This window comes from Oikopleura dioica, chromosome PAR, assembly GCF_907165135.1.
Source record: "Oikopleura dioica chromosome PAR, OKI2018_I68_1.0, whole genome shotgun sequence".
Taxonomy (NCBI): Eukaryota; Metazoa; Chordata; class Appendicularia; order Copelata; family Oikopleuridae; genus Oikopleura; species Oikopleura dioica.
Genome location: NC_137293.1, coordinates 1,393,494 through 1,415,653, shown reverse-complemented (window position 1 = coordinate 1,415,653; position 22,160 = coordinate 1,393,494). Strand labels below are relative to the sequence as shown.

Sequence of the window (22,160 nt, the reverse complement as noted above, 5' to 3'; positions counted from 1 at the left end):
TAGTCTAAAATAAGGGGCAGAGTCTCAATCACTTTCCGAAGATCCAAATTGCAAGTAACAGAATGACGCCGATGTTTTTAAAGGTTCGTCCCATCGACTTGAAAATCGAAACAATGATGACTTGAGCACCGCCAAACATCCACAGCGTCTTCAGGGTCCTTAAAGCTCGCAGAGCACGGAGAATCTTCAGAACTAAAAAGATGGTAGAAGAAGCAATTTTAGATTGAGGACATACATCTAAACTGTCCCAAATCGCTTCCCATCGTGGATTCATCTTCTGGCGAGTAGGCAATTTGAATGAAGGAAACGAGCAAAATGAAGAAATCGACGAAGTTTGAAGGAGAAATGAAATATCTGAAAAGCTCGGCGTAGAATTTCAGCAGGAATTCGACGAGATAAGCTGTCAGGAAAACTATCGTGTCGATTTCTTCCAGCCATTTAATAAAGTCGAAGATGTCGGAGTCGAACCAATCAATTAGGATCGACTCAGTTGTGCCGAGAGTCGCTTTTTCTGGCTTTTGGGGGCTTTATTCAAACTGCTTTTCTCTCAAATAGACTACTGTATTATCACTGAATAAATATTATCATTGAATCGAGTCTCTTTAAAAGCTCCTTCCTTAACTTTGAACGTCATGTTTATCACGTCCTTCTTCCATGTCACTTGCAAGAACATGAATAAAATATTGACAGCGATTACTATGTTGATAATCGCGGCAAAAGCTTTAAAAGATTCTAGATGAAGCAAAAACATGTTTATTTACCATTCGACTCTGTCAAATTTTTCACATATTTCGCAAGTTTTTCGTCGTATCTATCCGAGCAGCAGAGTTTCTGCGTTTCGTCCAGTGATTTCATTGACCAGTTTTCCATATCAAGTCTTTTAATATTCTGATGAGACAGAAATAGACAGAATTTTCACTTACTCTTCTGTGGTTTCATTTTCTTTGGTGAAATCAGTCGTCTTTGTCTTTATCAGTGACTTTTTGATGACTTTCAGCTTGTTCGTGAAATCCTGCATTCCCGATTTTCGCCCGGTATGCTCTGGGAGATTCAAGAATCCCTCCGTCATCCTCTTTTTTTTTTCTCTTTTTTTGTGTCTGAAGAAAAGTGCTGCGCGGAAAACAATATTGAGCCGTTTCTAGAGACATTTTCTCGAAGCTGCGAATCGTTCCGCGGATTTTTAATTTATTCAGGATAGACAGTAACACGGTCATATTCGCAGCCAGTTTGAGGGGTCAAAAAGATTTCATCTCGATCCCAGACTTTCGAGTAGCTTCGAGAGTTTTCGTAAATTTCAGCGTATCGAGCTGGATTGTTTGTTCGTAAATTTTGGTCTCTAGAAATCGGCGATCAGAAACATTACAAAAATTTGAAAAATCAAACCTCGCCATGACCCAGCCGTACTCGACGATGAACTCGCCCAAGTTCTGGCAGCTCATTACGATCGCGTATTCGTCGTAATTCGTCTCCATGATCCAGTAATTTGCTCGTTCGTTTCTGTAGTTGAAACTTTGTCGACCGAAATCGAATGTGACCAAAAGCTTGTTGGGAAAATCAGGATCAAGGACGAAAGCATTGCCAGAGAGGCACTGGAGCTCTTGGCCGTGGTGATCGCCATCGGTGTAAGCAATTACGTGGGTGTTGTTGACCAAGATGTTTCGATCGTCCTTGACGGCGTAGATCGGGCTCACGCACTTGTCATCGCCTTGGTTTTTGTCCGGAACTCTAGCTTGCTCGAACCAGGCGCCAGAATACGCGTTAGCATCGAGATCTTTTATCAGTGGAATTTCGGGGCATTTTCCACCCCACGTGATCAGCTGAGCATTTGTAAATGCAAGAAGAAAAGCAAGAGTTCTCATTTTTACTTTTAATTTATGATTTAAATTGAGCGGTTGATGTTATATAGCACCCATTTCGTCCAGCTTTCGTAACATTATGTAAAATTCTGGATTGAAGAAATAGTCTATTTCAAATAGACATCTGCAGATTTCCCAGTGCTTGGTTTTAGAAATTCAGTTTCTTTCCATTTGGAATCAAACTATTATTGAAACCTTTTTATTTAGTCATAAAGAAATGGCCCAGACTCATAATTTACTCGCAGTTATGTTTTTCATTCATAAAGTTTCTGACTTTTCTGGCAGCTCGAATGATTTGTCTGTAGACCTTACCTCGCCCATCGCAAGCATTTCTCCGGGCGAAGCTGTTGATAGCAGCATTGACTTGTCCGTTGAGCTTGCACATGTCGCTATCGTCAAAGACAAGAACACCATCAGCTTCAGAACCGAAGCCGTTTTCTTCGTGGCAATCTTCTCCTGAGGCAGAAGCGGTGGTCAATTTGGCGAAAATCTTTTCCATTCGACCTTGGTACCGGGGGCCGTATCCGGTGTCGGCGAGGGCGTCAAAAATTCGCTAATAATGATGCTGATGAAAAGTTGGTTATCTTAATAAATTTACCTGAGCATGAGCTTCGATGATCTGGAGCCGAGTTGGTTCGAATTTTCGCAGTTCGAAGTGGAATCCAGCTTCTCGAATATCTTTATCAGTCGTGAATCTAATCACTGCCTTGCCCCCTTCGACAAAGAGCGTCTCGAATCCGTCATTTTTGATAGTATACGACGAGGTCACTCTAGGAGGTGCCTTTTTGTCCTTTCCAGCGGATTTTCGTCTTCGCCAAGAGTTGGTTCCGCAAAAGATTTTCTCATCTCCATTACCATCGATGACAATTAACTCGTCATATGAGCAATAAGTATCCTGCTCAACATCAAAAAAGAGTGGAACGATGTTGAAACCCTCGATATCACCAAGATCAATTTCCCATTCGCAGGAGAGGAGATCGTAGTATTCCCCTCGCTCGTATCCGGGAGAGACGATTGTATTAAAGTCTGTTATCAGTCCACCACATTCACCGTCGTAGGTGTCGGGGCAGTCGTGACAAATGCCGGAGTCGTAGTGGTTGGCAAGGGCAGAGGCGGCAATTGTAGTGAAAAGCTAAATTTTTCTCTTTAAAAAATCGAATCATTACCTACACTCACCTTCATAACTTGATGTTTCCTATGTTCTCAGATATTCTGATAATTGATGAGGATCCATGCTGTGGAACGTTTTTATAATGTCTTTTCGAATACTAACCGGGAGGTGGCGCTCCTTAGAACTAACCGCCATTTTGATATTGAATTGGTGGTATGATTCGTTTTCTTGTGAAAACAACGCAACATCGTTGAAGTTTACGGGAGAACGCATATAAATTTTCTCTACGTAACGAATTTCAACCATAACTATTGGTGGGCATTCCTCTTCGCTTTTTTTCGGAATACAAAAACAAGAAATTCTTTCATATTCTTGGGCGTCAGAAAAGATCAAAATGGACATTCGCAAATGCGCGCTACCTCGAAAAACTCGCGAAAAGATCGAATCTAAAACTATTCTTATCATGATAACTCAAGCACTCCATTCTAATTTAAGTATTTAATCCAACAAAAGCCATCTTCATTACCAGCCAAGCTGTGAAATAAGCGTCATCCGAGACGTCGAAATGAACTTCTAAGTAAGGTGTTTTCATAATCATTCGTTGATCGGATTTCTACGATTTCTCTGCGGTTCCTGCATCATATTTTTATTTTTTTCAAAATTTTCTTTCAAAAGAATAATATTCTTCGTAATTCTTTCACCAGAGTTTTTAATCGAAATTTCGTAACTTATTAAAAATGGCCTTAAAAAATTGATTTTTCTTTTTTTTATTTATTGTAAAATGCACCTTCAGCTGATTCTCAGCTGACTGTTAAATCTTCAAATCAGAATGAAATAAAAGCTAGAATTGAAAAAGCCTAGTAAGTGTTACAGGTAAAGTTAGTCACGGAAAAGGGAACAGGTAGAACGGGAGTTAGTTTTTTTAGCATGCTGGGATGATGATTTCAATGAGCACCATCCATTGCTTGGAGATATTTTTCTGGGACGATTTTGGGGATGACGAAATGTCGAGCGGGCATAAGCAGCAAGATGATAATTGGAAAGATCATTTTCAAATAAGGGTAGGGGTAGAATCCAATCACGCCTGAATTGATGATTATTTTTGAAACCACAGAAGTTCTTACCCAAAATGACCAGCAAAATGAACTGACAAAGCGTGAACAAATGAATGCTCTTTTGTGGAACTCTTCGGATATAATGATTTGGCGGATAGGCTGATTGTTCTGTAACGATCAGAAGCATTCTTTCCCAAAGTTGACTTCCGGCGAGACCGGAAAGACCAAGGAAGAGAAACAGACCGTCTAACACTGGTTTGGGAATGGAGGTTAAAGGAGTCGGAATGGCAAAGAGGGAGAAACCAATGAGAATGTGAGCCAGAATTCCAGAAATTCTAGAATCGTTGATAAGGCTTTCAGTGAAGAACTCGTTAGTTTTTACCTTGATTCTCTGACAAAATCGACAGTTTCTGTCACATGACCTTCTTCAACTTTTTCCGTGATATCTGCAAGGGCTCTTGCGTGAAGAGGTGAGTGTGGAAGGGCACCGTGAATCCAGGGAAGCCCAAAAAGCGATAAGGGAATGTTGATAAGGGCAACAACGAGGAGGTCCAAGTGGTAAGCGGCGCCTTTTTTTAGCTTGTTTGCTGGAGTATTTACCAAAGCGGCGGAAATATTCTGAATAGAAGCTAAAAAACGACTCAAGAAAAAATCACCAACCTGGTCCATGAAGAAAAGCAACGACAAGCAAAAACCGAGGAGTGTGGCCCAGCCCCACGCGCTTCCAGGCAAATCAGCGATTCCACTGGTAAACTCAAGCTTTAAATCTCCATATCCAAAGCTCTCCAATTTAATTTCCTTGAACCCGATTGATCCAATGAGGGAGAAAACAATGACGGAGAGGGCTAGGGCGTAGTCGGCGATAAGTTCCCGCATCCAGCCGAGCAGATAAGGGCTCTTGCGGAAGCTTGTTATCTTGAGAGGGGTCGAAATTTGCTGGGAAATCAGAGAGGATCTTTTATGAAGTTCAACCCTTTCCTGAAGACCAAACCAAGCAGTTGCGATGGCTAAAATAAGGGCCAGAAGAGCCTTATCTCTAGAAGCGACCAAGTCATATGACTCGATTATCTGAGGGCATGAATCTGGAATACTTCCATTTGTACTGAGTACGCAAGAAGTTGGTACTGTATTCGGATCGTTTTGTGGTCCAGACTGGCCTGTTATGTTGATCCTAATCATATTTGATCATTTTTTTCAGCGAGAGGGTCAAAATTATTACTTGCGGTGCTAAACATACTTACATTGGTGAGTAATAATATTCATCGAAGAACTCGGAAATATGCTTCAAAGCGTCTTTGCAAAAGGCGCACGTGATGAACAGCCCAAAGACTTCTTCGATACTCCTGGTTGAGTACTTCATCAATTTGGAGAGATTTATCATCACATAAATCAAAATGAAGACCACGTTCATAATCCCAACTGCGCCGTAAAACGACAAGAAATCGTAATCGTACCTGGAAAAAAGAGCTATAAACAGCATCCAATATTCGTAATTGGAAAGTTACCTATCGGCCAAATCCTGAATGATTGAAATATACAGTGCCAACGGAGCGGTCGTCAGAAGAATCACAATGGGTTGACCAGAAAACAAGGCAAAAAAGAGGCCTCCAAATGCCTGAGCCATGATAGTTTTTTGAACAGTAATTGCGCCGCGAGTTGCTCCTGCGTTCAAACTTCCAAACGCTATGGAAGGCAGGAGGCAGGCAAAAAACAGAAAAACTAAATCAAAGATTTGAAAGAAACTAGAAGATTTGAAAGAAAAGCCTACCAGTGGCTGAAATCGACTTGGAAACACTCTTCACATTATTCACTCCGTCGACATAATCGCTCAGATACCACCTTGCTCTCCTTTTAATATCTCCCCAAAGTCCCCTTCCCAAATGATAAAGCGGCACTGGTTCTACTCCAGGAATATCTGGCAGCTCAAACTCTGTGGGTTCTTCTGCTTTGACTTTTGCAACGAAATCGTCGACCATTTTCGACATTGAGTTTTTCTCCGAAGGAAGGTTGTTGGCAAGATCGGTTTGGTAGGCGAATGAGACGAGGGATCGGCCGATTTCGTAGTTGGATTTTGTCATTTTTAGCTATTATAAGTTCTGAAGTGGAAAGATAATGGGTACGCTAAAGCTTTGAGATTTCAAGTCAATTTTTTCCTGTTTGAAATCAGCATATTTTCTGAACAAAAAAAGAAATATGGTTTTAAGAAAATTTGATTTTCAAATATGTTCAGAACTTTTCCTTCAGAGGATTTATGATCAAAATAACAAGCCTTAGCTCTGCATCTATCGGACTCGCGAGCCTTCCAATAACAATCGTCGGTCTGGAAACTGTCTGGGAGACAACTTGGCAAGAAGCAACCTGGCCATTTGGCGAGAAAAGAACATCTTTCAATAAATCTTCTGGCGAAAGATCATCAACATTTTCTGGAACGAGAGCGAGAGCGGCGTCTTCGAGGGATGAAGCAGAAAGAGAGGTCTGGATCGATGCTTCGTTGAGGTAATGCTGAATATCGAGCACGCCACGGGCCTCGTCGATAAAATCCTTCAACGGGACGACATTGCGCCTTGAACATTTTGTTAGAAAAAGTATCTTTGTTAAGGTGATTTAGGTTGATCAAAAGTACCTTTTCCGCTCTAGCGTAGCGATATTTTCCTCATCCATTTTCTCTGTTGCCCTTTTCTTTCTTCAAATTTCAGTAAAACAGCTTGTAATTTCGAACTCTTCTTCAAACAGACGTTCTTTTGTCTATCTCTTGAAAAATAAAAAAGTGCTGAAAAAAGGAATCTGAATGCAAAATGCGCCGGGGGCAACACTACGCCCAGGAATGTTCTGAAACGGGCCGGAACGGGCTTCAGCGATTCTTTCTCTGAGATAAGAAAAAATGTGCAAGATCGTGACAAGTTGAGTTGTTTGGGGATTATGTAAGTTTCGCGGGGGATGAGTTTTTGCGCGAAATAAATCAATTAACGCAATTTTACTTTTTCAATTTTAAGAGTGATGGGAGGAAAGATTTGATTCACGCCAATTGAGAGCGTGATAAGATTATCGAAATTTATTTGCCGGGTGATAATTTAATTGGGATTAACATCATCATTAAAATACGTAAACTAGTGCTAGGAATTGTTTATTCAAGTTTTTATTTTCAAAATAATGATAATGATAAATAAATAAGATCATTGATCTTTATGAGCATTGGGATGCACATACAGGTAATATCAGCTATACTATCTCAAATTATTATTTCCGCAAAAACAAAAATTCTCAAGAAAAACGAGGTTCTTATGGTGTTTTTTTAAACAGTTCGTTTTCTTGATAAAAGTGAAAAAATAACTTTTTGACTCCGGATAATTGATTCACCTGCTCAATCAGCTAATTAAGGACCTGCACGAACCTGATCAGCTGGCGCTAGGTGCAAGTTGCACCTCCTTATCAAATTTGATTATCAGCAGATGGCAATATGTGCACCTTAATTACCCGTAATTCTGGCTTGAGGTGCACCTTATTCAGGTGGTGGCGCACTTTACTTCATGCATAAAAACCAGTCAGAAAATCGACAACTCAACATTCAAACTTTCTCAAACTCACAATCAACAAGCCGAATAACTTGAAATATGACGAAAATCTCTTCCATCGACGTCCAAAGCCGCGGAATCAAGCGACGATCCAAGTCGCAATCTTCTCGTCTTCGATGGTCTGCGACAAAAATCCGCAAGTCCATTTCTGAAAAGAATCTCGACGAAGTCTTCGCCGTGGAAGTGTCCGAAAATCGCGTCAGACGTCATTCCGTGATGAACACACCGATCAGAAACAAAACCGATTTCACGACTCCACCCTGTCCTGGTTCTTGCCCGGAAAGAAAGCAAAAGACTACGATGGTGAAAACCTTCAAGGGTTTCAAATCGATCAAGTCAAAAATCTCCAAATTGCTTCACCCAGGTCGAAAGCCAAAGCCCGTTCCAGTATTTCGAACTCTCAACAGAAAAATCTCCGACGATTCCGTCGTTTTCTGGGAAGAAGTTTACCCCGACAGCCCAATTCCAAGCAGAAGAATGAAAATCAACAAAATTGATGAATAACTTTTGCAAAAATCCAAGTTCAGTCTTTTTCTTTTCCTCTTTTAAAAAAAACTCAAACTGAAAAATAAAAATAATTTAAAAATTATTCGCGACTTTATTTTTTAAAATTATATTGCACGCAGGTTAATTTTTTACATGGCGCGAGGTTTCGTTCGGTACTCAAAATCGTCGACGACTTCGCGAGGCTCGAAACTTTCAACTGAGCGTAAATCGAAGCCTCTTTTATCTAAAAACGAAAATTCTTTGCTAATTGTTTTTGTGTTTTTACCTAATGATTCGTAAATTTTGTCCGTTGAAATTGGTTGATTATCAGTAAAGTTGTCATTGATGGTGCCATCGAAGGTCGTCGGTCCGTAGTACTTGAGAAGATCTTTTTCCAGCTTGTATTGTTTGAACGAAATGACACTAGAAATTATCTCTTACGGCTCTTACATCATTTTTTCGAAACTTACGCGAGAATGATGAAAAGAAAAGCCGACAAGAAGAAGCAAAAAGTCGCCGGGATCCAAGGAATCAGATCTCTATGCAGTAGAAATTGCTTCGTTTCGTAAAAGATCACACTTTGAGCACCGATATAAACTAGAACTCGTCAGAATAAATCGCGAGAGAGTCACTTACTGCAATATGCGAGTCCAACAAAACAGAAGAGAGATGCAACTATCGAAAACCAGGCATAGAGCGTTGTCATTTTTGTCGACTGCTTGCACCCGAAAATAACTCCGAAAATAGAAATTACAAAAGCGAATCCAGCCAAAACAACAAGGCCGATTTCAAATTCCACTGTAGGCCTGAAAAAATTGATGAAATTAAAAAAAAGAGAGGAAAAGAAAAATACCTGACATGGTCTTCTGTTTCTTTTATTTTCGTCCCCACTATTTCGGCCTCTTGAAAGACCCAAAAAAGCGAACTCAAAGTTGCTCCAAGACTGAAAAAGACTGTACAAAAGACAACTTTCAGAAACAGTCTGTAGGAGTCCCAAATGACCCCGTATCGTGACATCGTTTTTTCTCTTTGTTTCTGGTTTTGCGGCGCTTTCTCTTTTAGGGTTCCTTTTTTATTAGGGCCTGCTTTTCGTATCTTTCAAAAAGGCGAAAACGGTTGAGAATCTCTCTTTTTTATGATCGTTATGAGTAGATGACTAAAAGTTGATGCGGAGTGCGCGCTTGAGAGCTCGTGAATGTACAACTCAATTAAAAATCCTCTTGGCATAACTTGAGGATCATAAAAAAATGAAGCGAAATGAAGCGGCTTTAGATAAATAAAGATTTGTAGGCTCATCCGCGCCGCGCCGCCGGAAGAATGAGGAGTATTGTTGCTCTTGAAAAAAAAGAAGAAGAGACAATTTGGAGTCTTGCTGATTTTATTGTCAATAAATCTAAAAGAGTGGTGTTCCCTATGGACGTATACAGTAATCAACAGGAACTTCATAAAGAACTGGAATCCAATTTTTATCTGGATACTCTCCGACGACTTCTGTATGAATTAATAAATCTCCTTCGAAATCGAGTCGCTCAATTTCATGAGGACTTCTGTCTCCAGACACGATGAAAATTGAATACTCGATCATTATTGCCGATCCGTCCGTGTCAGCCTAAATCAAAAAAATATTCTCAAAAAAAATATTTGTCATATTTAGGGGGTGAACAGTGAAATGGCAGTGAATGGGCAAAATTAAAAGTTTAGAAAACTAATTTGAATCGATGTATATAGATAAAACACATCATAAAAAACATTTAATTCAATAATTGTTAATTAAAAAAACGCTGTTTTCCATCATAAACGCCAATTTTCTCATGAAGATAACAGTTTTTTCACGATAACTTTTGATCTCAACCTTCCTCAAGCCTTAATCAAAGATAATCTTAATCTACAGAAAAAATGCTTTCAGAAACTTATAAAATCACTTTGTGCACTTGTGTGCAAAAAATTCTAGAGCTAATTATTTGTCCAAACTCTATGAGTTGGCCCTCTAGGGGTGTTCGAATCCCGGCAATGACACTTTTTTTTCATTCCGATTTTCCTCGAAACATTGCGTTAACTTGATCATGTGACTGAGTTTGAGTCATAATTAGTCCTCCGGAGGACTTTTTTGCTTGGAATCAATTCCTGGACGACTGAGAACTTCCGCTTATTAAATTCAGTCAGCCCCGTGAAATGGGCTTGACGGCCCTTCGGGCCCTCTCAGCCCCGTCCCTGGCTTTTAAATTGAAATGGGCTTGACGGCCCTTCGGGCCGTCTCAGCCCCGTCCCTGGCTTTTAAATTGAAATGGGCTTGACGGCCCTTCGGGCCGTCTCAGCCCCGTCCCTGGCTTTTAAATTGAAATGGGCTTGACGGCCCTTCGGGCCGTCTCAGCCCCGTCCCTGGCTTTTAAATTGAAATGGGCTTGACGGCCCTTCGGGCCGTCTCAGCCCCGTCCCTGGCTTTTAAATTGAAATGGGCTTGACGGCCCTTCGGGCCGTCTCAGCCCCGTCCCTGGCTTTTAAATTGAAATGGGCTTGACGGCCCTTCGGGCCGTCTCAGCCCCGTCCCTGGCTTTTAAATTGAAATGGGCTTGACGGCCCTTCGGGCCGTCTCAGCCCCGTCCCTGGCTTTTAAATTGAAATGGGCTTGACGGCCCTTCGGGCCGTCTCAGCCCCGTCCTGGCTTTTAAATTGAAATGGGCTTGACGGCCCTTCGGGCCGTCTCAGCCCCGTCCTGGCTTTTAAATTGAAATGGGCTTGACGGCCCTTCGGGCCGTCTCAGCCCCGTCCCTGGCTTTTAAATTGAAATGGGCTTGACGGCCCTTCGGGCCGTCTCAGCCCCGTCCCTGGCTTTTAAATTGAAATGGGCTTGACGGCCCTTCGGGCCGTCTCAGCCCCGTCCCTGGCTTTTAAATTGAAATGGGCTTGACGGCCCTTCGGGCCGTCTCAGCCCCGTCCCTGGCTTTTAAATTGAAATGGGCTTGACGGCCCTTCGGGCCGTCTCAGCCCCGTCCCTGGCTTTTAAATTGAAATGGGCTTGATTACGGCTGGGATTTGAAGAAAAGATAGAGATGATCAGTCTCATTTCTTCCCAAACCCCGCCCACACCCATTTTTCAATAAACTTCAGTTTGTCGTTCCCGATTTTTAATTATGGTTTTTGAAATATCAATTTTTTATATAGATTTCTCTTCTTTCTTCAATAAATTCTTCCATCAGATGAGGTCCTCCGGGGTCCTCCGAGGGTCCACGTGATCAAATTATTAGATTTATCAATGCTTACGTTTCGGTTAATAACCATGCCGAAGGAGTCCCTGGAAAAGATTATTCTTCATTTAATTTGCTTAAATTCTTCCATCATCTAGGTCCTCCGAGGTCCTCCAAGATGTCACGTGATTAAAATTCAGGAAAAATTTACATGATCAGTGATAATCAGCAATCAAAATCATGCATAGAAACCCTAGTTACGTCGAGTTAAGGAAAAATCAGATTTTGACCTCAGCTGACCCCACGTGACCTTTGATGACCTCAAGTCATGTGTCAAAATGATCAGTGGATCAAGGGCTTTCCATCGATGTGTTATTCATCTCTATTAGAGGATGATAAAAAATTCAATTTTTTCACCGTTCACCCCCTAGTCATATTACGTTTTTAAGACTGCCGATTTCTCGCCAAGCATACTCTTCAAAAATCCAAATTTTCGAATGATGAGTATGTTTATCGAATTCATCAACCCCGTATCCTCCTGCCAGCAAAAGATTGCCTGTTGGAAGCTCCATCAAAATATGATAAGCAACGCTAAAAAGGGATGAAATTTATAACACATTATTGATTTATTTAAGACTAGGGTGGTCGATTTGGCCCAAAGCAGAGCTCATAAACTCTGGACTTATGAACGCTAAAAAACCAGTAATGGCTAAAAATAAAGATCTATCCTAGATCTTCTGGATTACAGAAGGTTTTTTTTTTGTTCTGCCAAGAAAAAACTCACTTCCGGAGGCTTAAAAGTTGGCATCTCGGCCAAAATCGCGAAAATAGCCAATATTCAAGGCTCAAAAACTCCGGAATTCGGCAGAAATCTTGGCAGAACAAAAAAACCTTCTGTAATTCAGAAGATCTAGGATAGATCTTTATTTTAAGCCATTACTGGCTATTCTAGCATTCATAAGTCCAGAGTTTATGAGCTCTGCTTTGGGCCAAATCGACCAGCCTAGCCTTAAATACTTGTGTGGAAAATCGGTTGACTTGGACCAGCCAGAAGAATCGAGAATCTCACTTCTGTTCCTTCCATCCCCCTGGGAACTTCCTACAGTCATTGGTTTTCCCCTGTAGAGACCGAGTTTTCCACCTCGATGTGAATATTTTGTTTCGAAGGTTGATGTTAACTCTGTCGATTCAGAATCATAAACCTCGCATTTCCAGTGAGGATAGTGGATGTCAAAGCAAATTAACGCTTTTCCGCCATCTTCTATTGGAAGCGCAGCAGACAAAAACCCCATCCCGTTAATTAATCGTTTTGATATTTCTCTCCATTCGCAGTGTATCAATTTAGCAATCTGAATTCAGTTATTTCAAGGAATTACGAGTTTTCTCACTTTATGGTTATCCGAATCTCCGCCGAAAATATACAGTTCATTTTTGAGAAGAGCATGAGGAGCGAATAAGACATAGTCGTCTGTAGGTGCTCCGATTGAAACAGATCTATTCAACGATCCCTGACGAGTCCCATCTAAGGTCATCGAAAACGCCTCCATCAAGCTTTCGCCCATCACTAATAATGCCGGGCTGTCTTTCTTTTTGTCTTCAGAAGTGTAATAAAAAGAATGCACTACTGTGCGATCGTCTAATTTAAAGACACGGATTTTTCTGTTTTCGACAGTTTCAAGGCCCGTTATTTTGATAACTGATTTACTTTCGTGTTTAATTTCGGAATACTTTCATAAATTAATAATTTTTTTGCCCCTTTAAATTTGGGGAGGCGTCAGGAACCGACAAAAAAATTCGACAAATTTTGCGTGGGCGGCTGCTCGGCTGCTTATTGGTCAGTGAGCCGGGCTTCTGATTGGTTGAAAATTTCCACGCAAAATTTGTCGAAATATTTTTGTCGGTTCCAGACACCTCACCTTAAATTTCTGTAATGAAGGGTTAATTAACTTTTCCTCATGAATTTCAAGAAAAGACTCCATTGATTGTGCTGGCGTTAAATTGAATAGTACTTTTCGTAAGTTTTTAGCATTTGTCTTCAAAACAACTTTCTCCTCGAAAAAATCCGAATTCATCCAGACTGAGCCATTTCCATAAACTCCAAACAAAAAGAAACTTTTCCCGTCGAAGAAATTGCCTCCAAGAAACTTGGTTTCTTTAAATTTCTGATCATCGTCCCGGAATTTTATTTTGAATTGAAAACTGTCATGTCCATTCAACTTCATTTCGAACGTCGAAATATGTTGCAGCTCTTTTAGCGCGAAGAAAATAACATCGGGAATTATTACTTTGTGATTTTCGAAAAGGGTTCCCGGGTGAGGAAATAGCGGCTGGGATATAACATTTTTAGCAAAGGAAGGGAACACGTCATCGTGAAACGCGAATAAAGGATTGCTGGTCACGTGCATTTTCTCGTTCGATCTTCGTTGGACAAATTCAAGCTCGATTGTCGCTGCTCAAGGGTTTTTAAGGGGCCCCTTATTTAATAATCAAGCTATTTTAACCCTCTCCGAAGTTGAATCGGATTTCAAAAATGACATCAAAAACATTATTTTGGAAAAAAAGTTTTTCGTCATTTATAAATCCGTGTCCGAAATACTCGCATTCGTCGTTGTTGTATCCTCTTTGATCTGTGTAATTGGGATCGTCTTGAGAAAACAACCTCGAAAAGCAGCGTCGCTTACGTTCATATTTAATAAGAGAATCGATCCATTCGCGCCCCAATGTCAGAAATTTACCGTCGTTCTCCAATAGCACAGAATAAAGTGTGTTTGACAAATAGACACTTCTCGTCACAACAATCAATAGAAGTCGCTCCAAATCGATCTATTCTCGGTTGAGAAAAAAAATATCTGACAAGAATCCTGTGCTATTTTAGCAGCAAGAAAAATGATGTTTTCAACCTTTTTCAATGGAACAACATGTACAGGATTCAAATCCCTTAATTCAGCTGGCAATCTGATTTCATTTTTCTTCCATCCTTTCTCAAACTCTTCCTCTTTTCTGATTCTGTTCAATTTGTAAGTCGTTGACAGTTTGATGTAATGATCGCCCATTCTTATACTCATCAATTGAAATATCCCATTATTGCTGATTGAGGAGAGTTTCGCGTTGAAGTGGTTGCTTGCGATGTAGCCCTGAGCTTCTTCGAAGCGGTTTAAGTTATAATCTGGCGCGTAATAGAAGCATTTTTCTTCTCTGCCAGTTGGACGGCTTTAAATGGTCAATTTAACAATCTTTAATAAAATAATCATATCCTTCTAAAATCCTGTCTTTTGACCGTTTCCAGATGACGACAACTGGAAAAACTTGGATATCTTTATTTTCCCCGCGAATGAATATTTGGGTGACCCTCCGAATCCCTGGGCACCCTCCGAATCCCTGGGTTTTTGGGAAAAGTCCAGGGATTCGGAGGGTGATGTTCTAGAAAACCCCTACAAAAGATCAAAAAAATCTTTTATTTATCATTTTTCAAAATATACTAAAAACTTAAGCACTTTAGAAGATAACTTGTATGTCATATTTGATTAAACGCCAACCCTTAAAAGAAGAAAATTGAATGAAAGCAGAAAGTAATTTTCCAACAGACATTTTTTTCGAAATTACTATCAGACGATATAAATGAAGATTTAAGGCTTAAAAATTATTTTAATTTAACCAATAGTGGATGCTTATAAATATATACTAATATAAAAATATAATGCGTTTGCTAAAGTTGTTTTTCTTTTAACACTAACCAATTATTAGAGAAAACTAATTAATGAATCTGCTGTAAAACAGCTAAAAGACATTTCTAGAACATTTCGGATTTGACCCTCCGAATCCCTGGGTTTTCGATTTTGCCCAGGGATTGGGAGGGTACCCGGAATATTTCGTGTGTTCCGATAGACGATCCAAAGTGGAATACGAAGAAACCGCTTCAAGTCGAGTAAAGATATCATTAAATTGAGTTTGCCTACATTTGCTTGAGTCCATTCCTTATGAAGACCGGCCTAGTTCCAGTTTCCGTCAATGTAAGCAAGTTTCCAAGAGCATCGACCAAATAATGCACGCCTTTTAAAAAAGTTGCACCAGCTGACTTTTATGTTTTACTGATATGATAATATCGGGGATACCCTTAAGTAATTGACCTAAAATCGTCATATGAAGGTTTCATAGAGCGATTTTATGTTGATTGTATCAACTTGATACCCTAAAAAATTCGAGAGAAATGTTTTTTCATAAAACGTTCATAAGCATAAAAAGATTCAGGAATATCTGGTTGTTTACAATTGCCGTCAACATCCGAAAATATAATTGGAAGTTTCTGTGGTGCGATATTCCTATTCGCCCAACGCTTCTTCAGAATTTGGAGATCTTGATCTGATTGAATGGTTATTCTGAAATTGTTCTGATATTTGTTGTCATTCAACGTCATCATCATTTCATTCGACATCTGCTCGTCTGTCGAGCTCTTCTGCAGATCGAAAACGGGAATCAGCCTCTGTCGCGATTCAAATTTTTCACAGTCGTAAAATGGGCAAGGACACCCATTCAAACAGTACTTTTGGGATGGGCAAACTTCTCCAGCGGCATCTGAGGATCTTGTGAGCTCGAAGCAGATTGACTCACACAGCGAAATCGGGTTCCTCCTTGTTGATTTCAAAACGAGCGAATTCGAACAAAGATGGCGGCAGATTTTCTGATCGTAAAACTGTTTCTTCTGACAACGCAGAAGGTTAACATCGTTTTCTTCTTCGGAGAAAATACGGGGTTCATTTTCTCTCGGCACAACTTGAGCAGCATGTTCAGGAAAGACAAATTTTCGAGTTTCAAAGCATTCTCTCATCAGATGCCCGCAGTGGTCCATTGTCGCCATTTGAACGCATTTCTTGTATTCTCGATGGCATGTCGTGGTCAAAAAAGTTGTTTTACCGCGGGATTTTTCCAAGGAATAAAAATTTGCTATTATAAATTTTCATATAAGCTCATGAACAGTACCTATGAGCATAACAGTAATCCAGAAAATAGAACCAAGCGACAGATAACTGTAAAGCTGGCGATCTGTAGCGTTTCCATGCTTCGCCAAGCTCATCTTTGCAGTCACCTTTTTCTTCCATGTCTTTTTGTTGCCTGATTTTTGTAAATCATATTCTTGGGTGCGAATGCTTCGAGTCGTCAAAACATAATCGGGCAACAAAAATATTTTTTTTCTTTTTCGTCTCAAGACACCAATGCAGTCACAGTCAAGGCACTAATTTTAATCAAGTTTTATTTATTGTTGGTTTACAATAATTATACCCGTATCTTTTCTTGAAAAAATAAATTTCTTATCTTCTTATTATTTTCTTCGATAACCATTGCAAGCGATATTTTGGAAAGAAAAATAACGTTTGTGTGAGTACCGCTTTCGTTCTTCACGAACAGTTCTTCTTTTCTGACAGCTCGACAGGTGAGTCGCCGGTTTTTTTTTCTTTTTGAATGTCACGAATCCGGAGTGGGTTTTGGTACTGCACGATCAAGAGCATGAACGAAATCGAATTCGGGCAATTGACGAAAAGTTATTCAAGAAATAATAATTATTAAATGATCAAAAACTCTCCGTGTCGGGGAATCGAACCCCGGTCGCCCGCGTGACAGGCGGGAATACTCACCACTATACTAACACGGATGGGAGAAGAAGTCGTCAGAGAGTTATATGGACCCGTGTCAAAGATCATCAAAATTTCTGTATTCAAAGTTTTTGACTTTCGTGAATAACTTAAACTTTACTTAAATCCAGACTCATTTGCATCTGAATAAAGATAAATGCTCAAGAAAAAAGGAGATTCTTCAATCTATAACAACTCATAATTGTCTGAGACCCCAGCAGCTGCTTTATTTAAATTCCTCTCAATGCATTTCTCATGAAAGTACAGTGACGTGCAGTATGAATAGTTTAATTTTTTGGGCTTTTAAATTTTTACAGGTTTCAGCGACAGATTGGAAAACTGATGTGGCGAATGTGGCAGAGTTTATGATAAAATATGGGGCGACGAAATGGGAAATCACATGGGGCATCAAAGTGAGTTTTCCCTAAGAGAAACCGGTTTGAAATTTTCAGGAATCACTTCAAAATGCTGGTTGGACAGACAATTCAAATTTCTTGATTATTTCCTACAGCAATAGTCAAGGAAAATCGTATTTTCGATGCAATCAAGGAGAAAACTCGTGTTTTCGCGGAGAATATGCGGATGACAAGGGGAAAACTGCATCGGTTTTTGTCGTGAAACATACGGACAGGTAAGGTAGGAGCTTTCTCCATAGAAAATTCAAATCATCGAAATTAAAGAGGTCGACCAGCACCGGACTGGGTAGAATTCATGTGGGCGGTAACTCATCCTTCTGACAGCCGATTTAGTGATACTGAAAATACCTTCCATGCGTAAGTCTCATCACATTTTCCAGAGTCCATACTCTTTTTAGTCCACCAATCAATGCAGATCTTAATTGCATCCCTGATGCATACTGGGCTTACTACAGCGCTGCGACGGCCCGATTCTCCGAACTCAACGGCGAGTCCGTTGATGGCCCCGGAATTTGGTTCTCCTACTGCGGTGGCGATGGAAATTACCCAGTGGAAGACTACGGCTGGGAAAACGACGATTGCGGGGAAAATAAACAAGGAGCATTTGCTGTCAGCATCGCTGGAAAGAACACAGACTTTTGGGAAAGATACTTGCTAGACGACAGAAGAAAGGAAAACAAGAGCTGCAACAATCTATCAACAATAATTCATCCTAACTGGTGCTCGACAAATTGCAGCCCAAACGAGCAGCAGGGATGTGCTGATCTGTAAGCTTTGCTTTTACATTATGAAAGTATCAAAAATTCTAGTTGCATTGATCGAAAACCAGGTTCCAATCCGCCATCGTCGCCAAAATTCAGCGATCAATTGGAGTACTACTCGTTGGGATGGTCGAAATGCTGCCTTACTCTTGGGATTCTCCCAGATCAAGTTAGTTGAAAGCCTTTATTTATACAACTGTTTTCATACTTTGTACTGATCCGTCTCAATAAAAATTTATAAACTTGACTTTTTTTTGCGATTTTTGTTTATTTACTTGAGATCAGAAAATTGTCATGTCACTATCATCACAGGCAGATTCTCGGACAGGAGAAAATAGAAAGTACATTTTTCATATTCAATTTTCTGCTCTCGTTCAGAGAGAAATATACAGTGTGGTTGCAATTTGCGTGAATTCAAAGAAGAGAGGGGGAAGGAGGGTTTCTTGTGACCTTGACTGTTCTTTTCTTCCGAAAAGAGTTTCGTAGAAAAGAATCATTGAGTACAGTCGGTTATTTCAGTCACGATTCTGAGAGATTTAGAAATAGGGAAAGATAGAGAAGCAGAATTAGTAAGAATGTTAAAAGCAGATTACAGAGTAAAATTAACTATTGGTGCAAAGAAACTTTTATCAAATTTACTTTTGCTCGCCGTCGAAATCATCCTCGGTCCAGGAGCAAGTCTCGCCTGCTTCCATGCACTCGTTGATGCAGAAGGATTTGCAGTCTCGAAGGATCGGGGAGGGCTTGGCAAGGTTCAAACCGTCGCAGTAGCCGATGGCGAAGTCCTGAAAATGGTTGTCAGAATGAAGCAAACGATTGAAGAAGGGGTCGTCTGGTGTTTGAAAGAAAGGTCTTACCTTGCAAGTGCTCTCAGATCCGCTCAAGCCAGACTTGGTGTAGCAGTGTTCGACAGAGTTTCGCTGGGCAGGGTCTCGGATCTCCATAATTTCGTCCAAAATCTCCTGGATCTGGACTCTGAAATGTGCGGTTAAAATCAGCGAAGAAGATAATTCTTGTTACCTGGTAGAGTATTTCCACCAAGAAAGACAGTTGGCCTTTGTGATCTGGTTGGCGATTTGTTTGCAGGCGTTCTTGCAGAAAGCTCGCTCTTCCTAAAAAAAATGGAGATAAAAAAGGGGGTTGAAAAAAATCTATGTTACCTTGATTGGAACCTTCTCGGCCTTCTTAGCCTTGACTTTCTGTTTCATCTCAGCTCTATCGGCAGCAGCTTCGGCCTTCGCAACTCGCTTGGCGTGCTTGGCGTTCTTCTTGTCCATGCAAGCATTGAGCTTCTCCTTGAACTTGGGAGTGTCTTGCTTGTTGCCAATGGTCGATTTGCATTCCTGCTTGAATCGGGCTTGTCGGTCTTCATCGGACTCGCTCAAATCCACATTTCTGGCGAGGCTAAAATTGTGAAATTAGTTTTCAGGACTCATTTTTTCAACACTTTTCTTTGAAAATATATCTCTCATGGAACTTACTTGGCAACTTTGGCGTCGAATCCTTGGGCGGAAACTGCGGCGATGACGAAAACGCTGAAGAGCTTCATTTTTCTGCGATCTGAGTTTTTGGAAGGGACAAAAACTAAAAACTGTGTTGAATTGAATGAGCAACTGATGACTTGAAGCTGATTTTATACAAAGTCCGATAATCTCTAGAGTGCGCTTGCGACTCACCGAGGTTGATCCGAAGAGTTAACAGCGCCACCATTTGTGAAGTTGAGTTCGAATCAGAGGAGTCGTCTGATAAAAAAAAACGGACAAAAAATTATCAAAGCTCTAATTTATACACGTTTAACAAAATAATTGAATCTAAGAAAGAAAAACAAAAAAAATATATATAAAATTTTAACGCGAATTGAAATATATTTTTACGAAATGTACAATTATAATCAACAATTTAAATTTTCATATCTGAAATTAAATTGAATTAATTTCAGACGACGCGATGTTGGCATCTTTCGCCCTGGTTGGAACCATGCACGGGTTTTCAATATCCAAAGTACCATATACGACGATGAATATTTTTTTCAAGGCTTCTTTAAGTTGTTTGGATGGTTTTATCTCATAGAAATAATCAAGCAAAATTAAGATGACGCTTACAAAATTAACAACATTGACTCTTTTGTAAGCCTCTGGCTTGAAATTGACGAAGAGATGAATGTCATCTCGTTTAAAAATATAGCTTTGAGCTATAAGCAAGAACATTTCAAGCTTTGGAAGTGCGCAAATTCTCGCTTGAATGTCTTTTGTCGTAGTTATACCACGAAATAATAGTTCTTGAAATTTGTTTATTCTTGTATGCTCGAAGAAATGCGTTTTCGTGTTTCGCAAAAACTTGAAATAAGAATGAAGCAAATTTTTGCGATAATACTTATTTCGTCCGCTAGAGAAGTCAAATTTTTCATCGAATTTCTCCTCTGGCATAATACTTGAACGATTAACAACAGAATTAGAATGATGAAAAAGGAGCTTAGTCCAATCCTCAACTGGCCCTAGTTTACGTGCGTTACTTTCTTCTTTGAGAAGTAAACTAGAGATCATTTCATTCGTCAATATGAAATAAGTAATCGCATAGGGGCACTCATGAGGCAACATATCAAAATTAAGAACGACTCCTCTTTGATGACAGATATCAGCATCGCCGTAGTTGTATGACTTCTTTGATTCGTCTTTGGATGTCTTCTTCTTCACTCCATCGACTTTGGACCCGTAAGTATCCCCGCACAACTGAATCCAATTTAAGCTGTTGAAAAATATGATGCTGAAATCGTTTCTGGCTTTTAATTTATCAATAATAGCATCAAGATTTTCCCTAAGTTCAGGTGTAAGGATAGGGTCTTGAATCTCTATCGGCCATTCTTTCGTGTTGTACCACTTATATCTCTGATTCAATGTAAGGCTGTGCCAGCATTTGTCAGCAGTACTGTTTTCATTGCCCATATTTATAAAAAGAAATTCTGAAATGGTTAACGATGGAACTGTTCTGCTTATATACGAGAAACCCTGACAAATATTGAACATTTTGACCTGATTTTGCTTCGTTAAACTCCCACAGGAAGCGTGGCAACATATCCCGCAGCGTGATAATTAAGTAAGGCGGAAAAGATCTAATTGCCAAATTGGGTAGAAAGGGAAGATTATAAACTAAAACGGACAAATCATCCTATCCCCGGAAAATCCGGACAAATAGTATAGAAAGGACAAGACTTAGATAATGAGTGCAGGGCGCAATCTATCTCGTGGCTAGCTTAGATTTAATCCGACTCTAAGAAAACAAGTGGCATCCCGTTTTCAAAGTTCGTAGACAAAAGTGCATCTCAAAGGACCTAGACACGTTTTAGGAAAGCATTTCGCGCATTTTCAGGTTTGAACTCGTTGTTGAGTTTTCTCGGCGGATTATTGAGGTCAAGTCGAGCGAACGTGTGCGAGAAGAGGGGAACTTCCGAGAGGATTAGACTTAGAATGTCGACTCCGCTTTCTAAAACACAAATCTTTGATAAGCGCAAAAGACGATCAGAACAAGTAAGTGTTTATCTTGACGAAACGGAAGGGGAAGGGTTACTAATGCTTCGAATAACAAAAAGGGCTTTGAAGTTGACGCTAGTTGGATTATTTTCATGTTGCAATTTGTTTCATTGTTCCGTTGTCGCAGTTTTTCAGTGCAGTAGTTTTGTTAATAGCGATTCTTTCAACCGTGAAGTTCACAGGTGAAAAGAAAACCTACAGAGAGAGAAGGCTTAAACTGAAAAGCATTCTAAGATTATCAAATTGATCTTGAAGCTGGGCTTGTCCGTGATCATATAGCCGAGTAATAGAGGCCTAAAAGTTTACCCACCGAATACTTCGGTTTATCCGCCACGCTTTCAACAAGCTCTAGAATTGATCTCACCCTGCCATCTGTTTTAGCTGAATGTTCTAATTTTAAAGCGAGCGAGGGCTCAAGTCCTCAAATTAAGCCTAGGTTCAGTGACCCTTTCTTTCAACGACACGTCATTATAATTCCTAAAAGGTCTTTTAGCCGGATTTTCTGAACTTTGTCTCGAATTTCTAATGACACAGTTCAAAAGTATAATCGGCGCTTTCAACGAC

The 22,160-nt window shown here is 40.1% G+C and overlaps 7 protein-coding genes and 1 non-coding gene across 8 annotated transcripts; 1 reads left to right on the top strand and 7 right to left on the bottom strand.

Moving 5' to 3' along the window:
- Window positions 1-28: 28 nt before the first annotated feature.
- On the bottom strand, window positions 29-1,078 carry LOC145701078 (uncharacterized). Its single transcript, XM_081778305.1, has 5 exons — window positions 924-1,078; window positions 762-877; window positions 620-720; window positions 236-518; window positions 29-192 (listed from the first exon to the last, which is right to left on the bottom strand). The coding sequence occupies exons 1-5, from the start codon at window positions 1,067-1,069 to the stop codon at window positions 29-31; spliced, it is 810 nt and encodes a 269-aa protein (XP_081634431.1). The 5' UTR covers window positions 1,070-1,078.
- Window positions 1,079-1,185: 107 nt separating this feature from the next.
- On the bottom strand, window positions 1,186-1,867 carry LOC145704368 (apolipoprotein D-like). Its single transcript, XM_081781818.1, has 2 exons — window positions 1,384-1,867; window positions 1,186-1,336 (listed from the first exon to the last, which is right to left on the bottom strand). Exons 1-2 carry the CDS (start codon window positions 1,857-1,859, stop codon window positions 1,186-1,188), a joined length of 627 nt encoding a protein of 208 aa, XP_081637944.1. The 5' UTR covers window positions 1,860-1,867.
- Window positions 1,868-2,031: 164 nt separating this feature from the next.
- LOC145703955 (uncharacterized) lies at window positions 2,032-3,120 on the bottom strand. Its single transcript, XM_081781371.1, has 3 exons — window positions 3,033-3,120; window positions 2,455-2,988; window positions 2,032-2,409 (listed from the first exon to the last, which is right to left on the bottom strand). The coding sequence occupies exons 1-3, from the start codon at window positions 3,036-3,038 to the stop codon at window positions 2,092-2,094; spliced, it is 858 nt and encodes a 285-aa protein (XP_081637497.1). The 5' UTR covers window positions 3,039-3,120; the 3' UTR covers window positions 2,032-2,091.
- Window positions 3,121-3,742: 622 nt separating this feature from the next.
- Window positions 3,743-6,959, bottom strand: LOC145701076 (solute carrier family 4 member 11-like). The gene is made up of 10 exons (XM_081778304.1): window positions 6,646-6,959; window positions 6,256-6,585; window positions 6,143-6,149; window positions 5,791-6,106; window positions 5,528-5,741; window positions 5,264-5,476; window positions 4,683-5,193; window positions 4,405-4,640; window positions 4,092-4,357; window positions 3,743-4,051 (listed from the first exon to the last, which is right to left on the bottom strand). Exons 1-10 carry the CDS (start codon window positions 6,681-6,683, stop codon window positions 3,912-3,914), a joined length of 2,271 nt encoding a protein of 756 aa, XP_081634430.1. The 5' UTR covers window positions 6,684-6,959; the 3' UTR covers window positions 3,743-3,911.
- Window positions 6,960-8,185: 1,226 nt separating this feature from the next.
- Window positions 8,186-9,194, bottom strand: LOC145704407 (uncharacterized). The gene is made up of 5 exons (XM_081781852.1): window positions 8,934-9,194; window positions 8,717-8,886; window positions 8,551-8,677; window positions 8,367-8,503; window positions 8,186-8,324 (listed from the first exon to the last, which is right to left on the bottom strand). The coding sequence occupies exons 1-5, from the start codon at window positions 9,095-9,097 to the stop codon at window positions 8,230-8,232; spliced, it is 693 nt and encodes a 230-aa protein (XP_081637978.1). The 5' UTR covers window positions 9,098-9,194; the 3' UTR covers window positions 8,186-8,229.
- Window positions 9,195-16,840: 7,646 nt separating this feature from the next.
- Window positions 16,841-16,912, bottom strand: TRNAD-GUC (transfer RNA aspartic acid (anticodon GUC)). Its single transcript has one exon. It is a non-coding gene; the product is annotated as a tRNA-Asp (tRNA).
- Window positions 16,913-17,101: 189 nt separating this feature from the next.
- Window positions 17,102-18,288, top strand: LOC145704372 (uncharacterized). Its single transcript, XM_081781821.1, has 5 exons — window positions 17,102-17,305; window positions 17,345-17,523; window positions 17,573-17,665; window positions 17,707-18,075; window positions 18,118-18,288. The coding sequence occupies exons 1-5, from the start codon at window positions 17,171-17,173 to the stop codon at window positions 18,245-18,247; spliced, it is 906 nt and encodes a 301-aa protein (XP_081637947.1). The 5' UTR covers window positions 17,102-17,170; the 3' UTR covers window positions 18,248-18,288.
- Window positions 18,289-18,327: 39 nt separating this feature from the next.
- Window positions 18,328-19,828, bottom strand: LOC145702791 (uncharacterized). Its single transcript, XM_081780060.1, has 6 exons — window positions 19,746-19,828; window positions 19,551-19,653; window positions 19,230-19,473; window positions 19,090-19,181; window positions 18,927-19,044; window positions 18,328-18,854 (listed from the first exon to the last, which is right to left on the bottom strand). The coding sequence occupies exons 1-6, from the start codon at window positions 19,777-19,779 to the stop codon at window positions 18,705-18,707; spliced, it is 741 nt and encodes a 246-aa protein (XP_081636186.1). The 5' UTR covers window positions 19,780-19,828; the 3' UTR covers window positions 18,328-18,704.
- Between the last annotated feature and the right edge of the window lie 2,332 nt (window positions 19,829-22,160).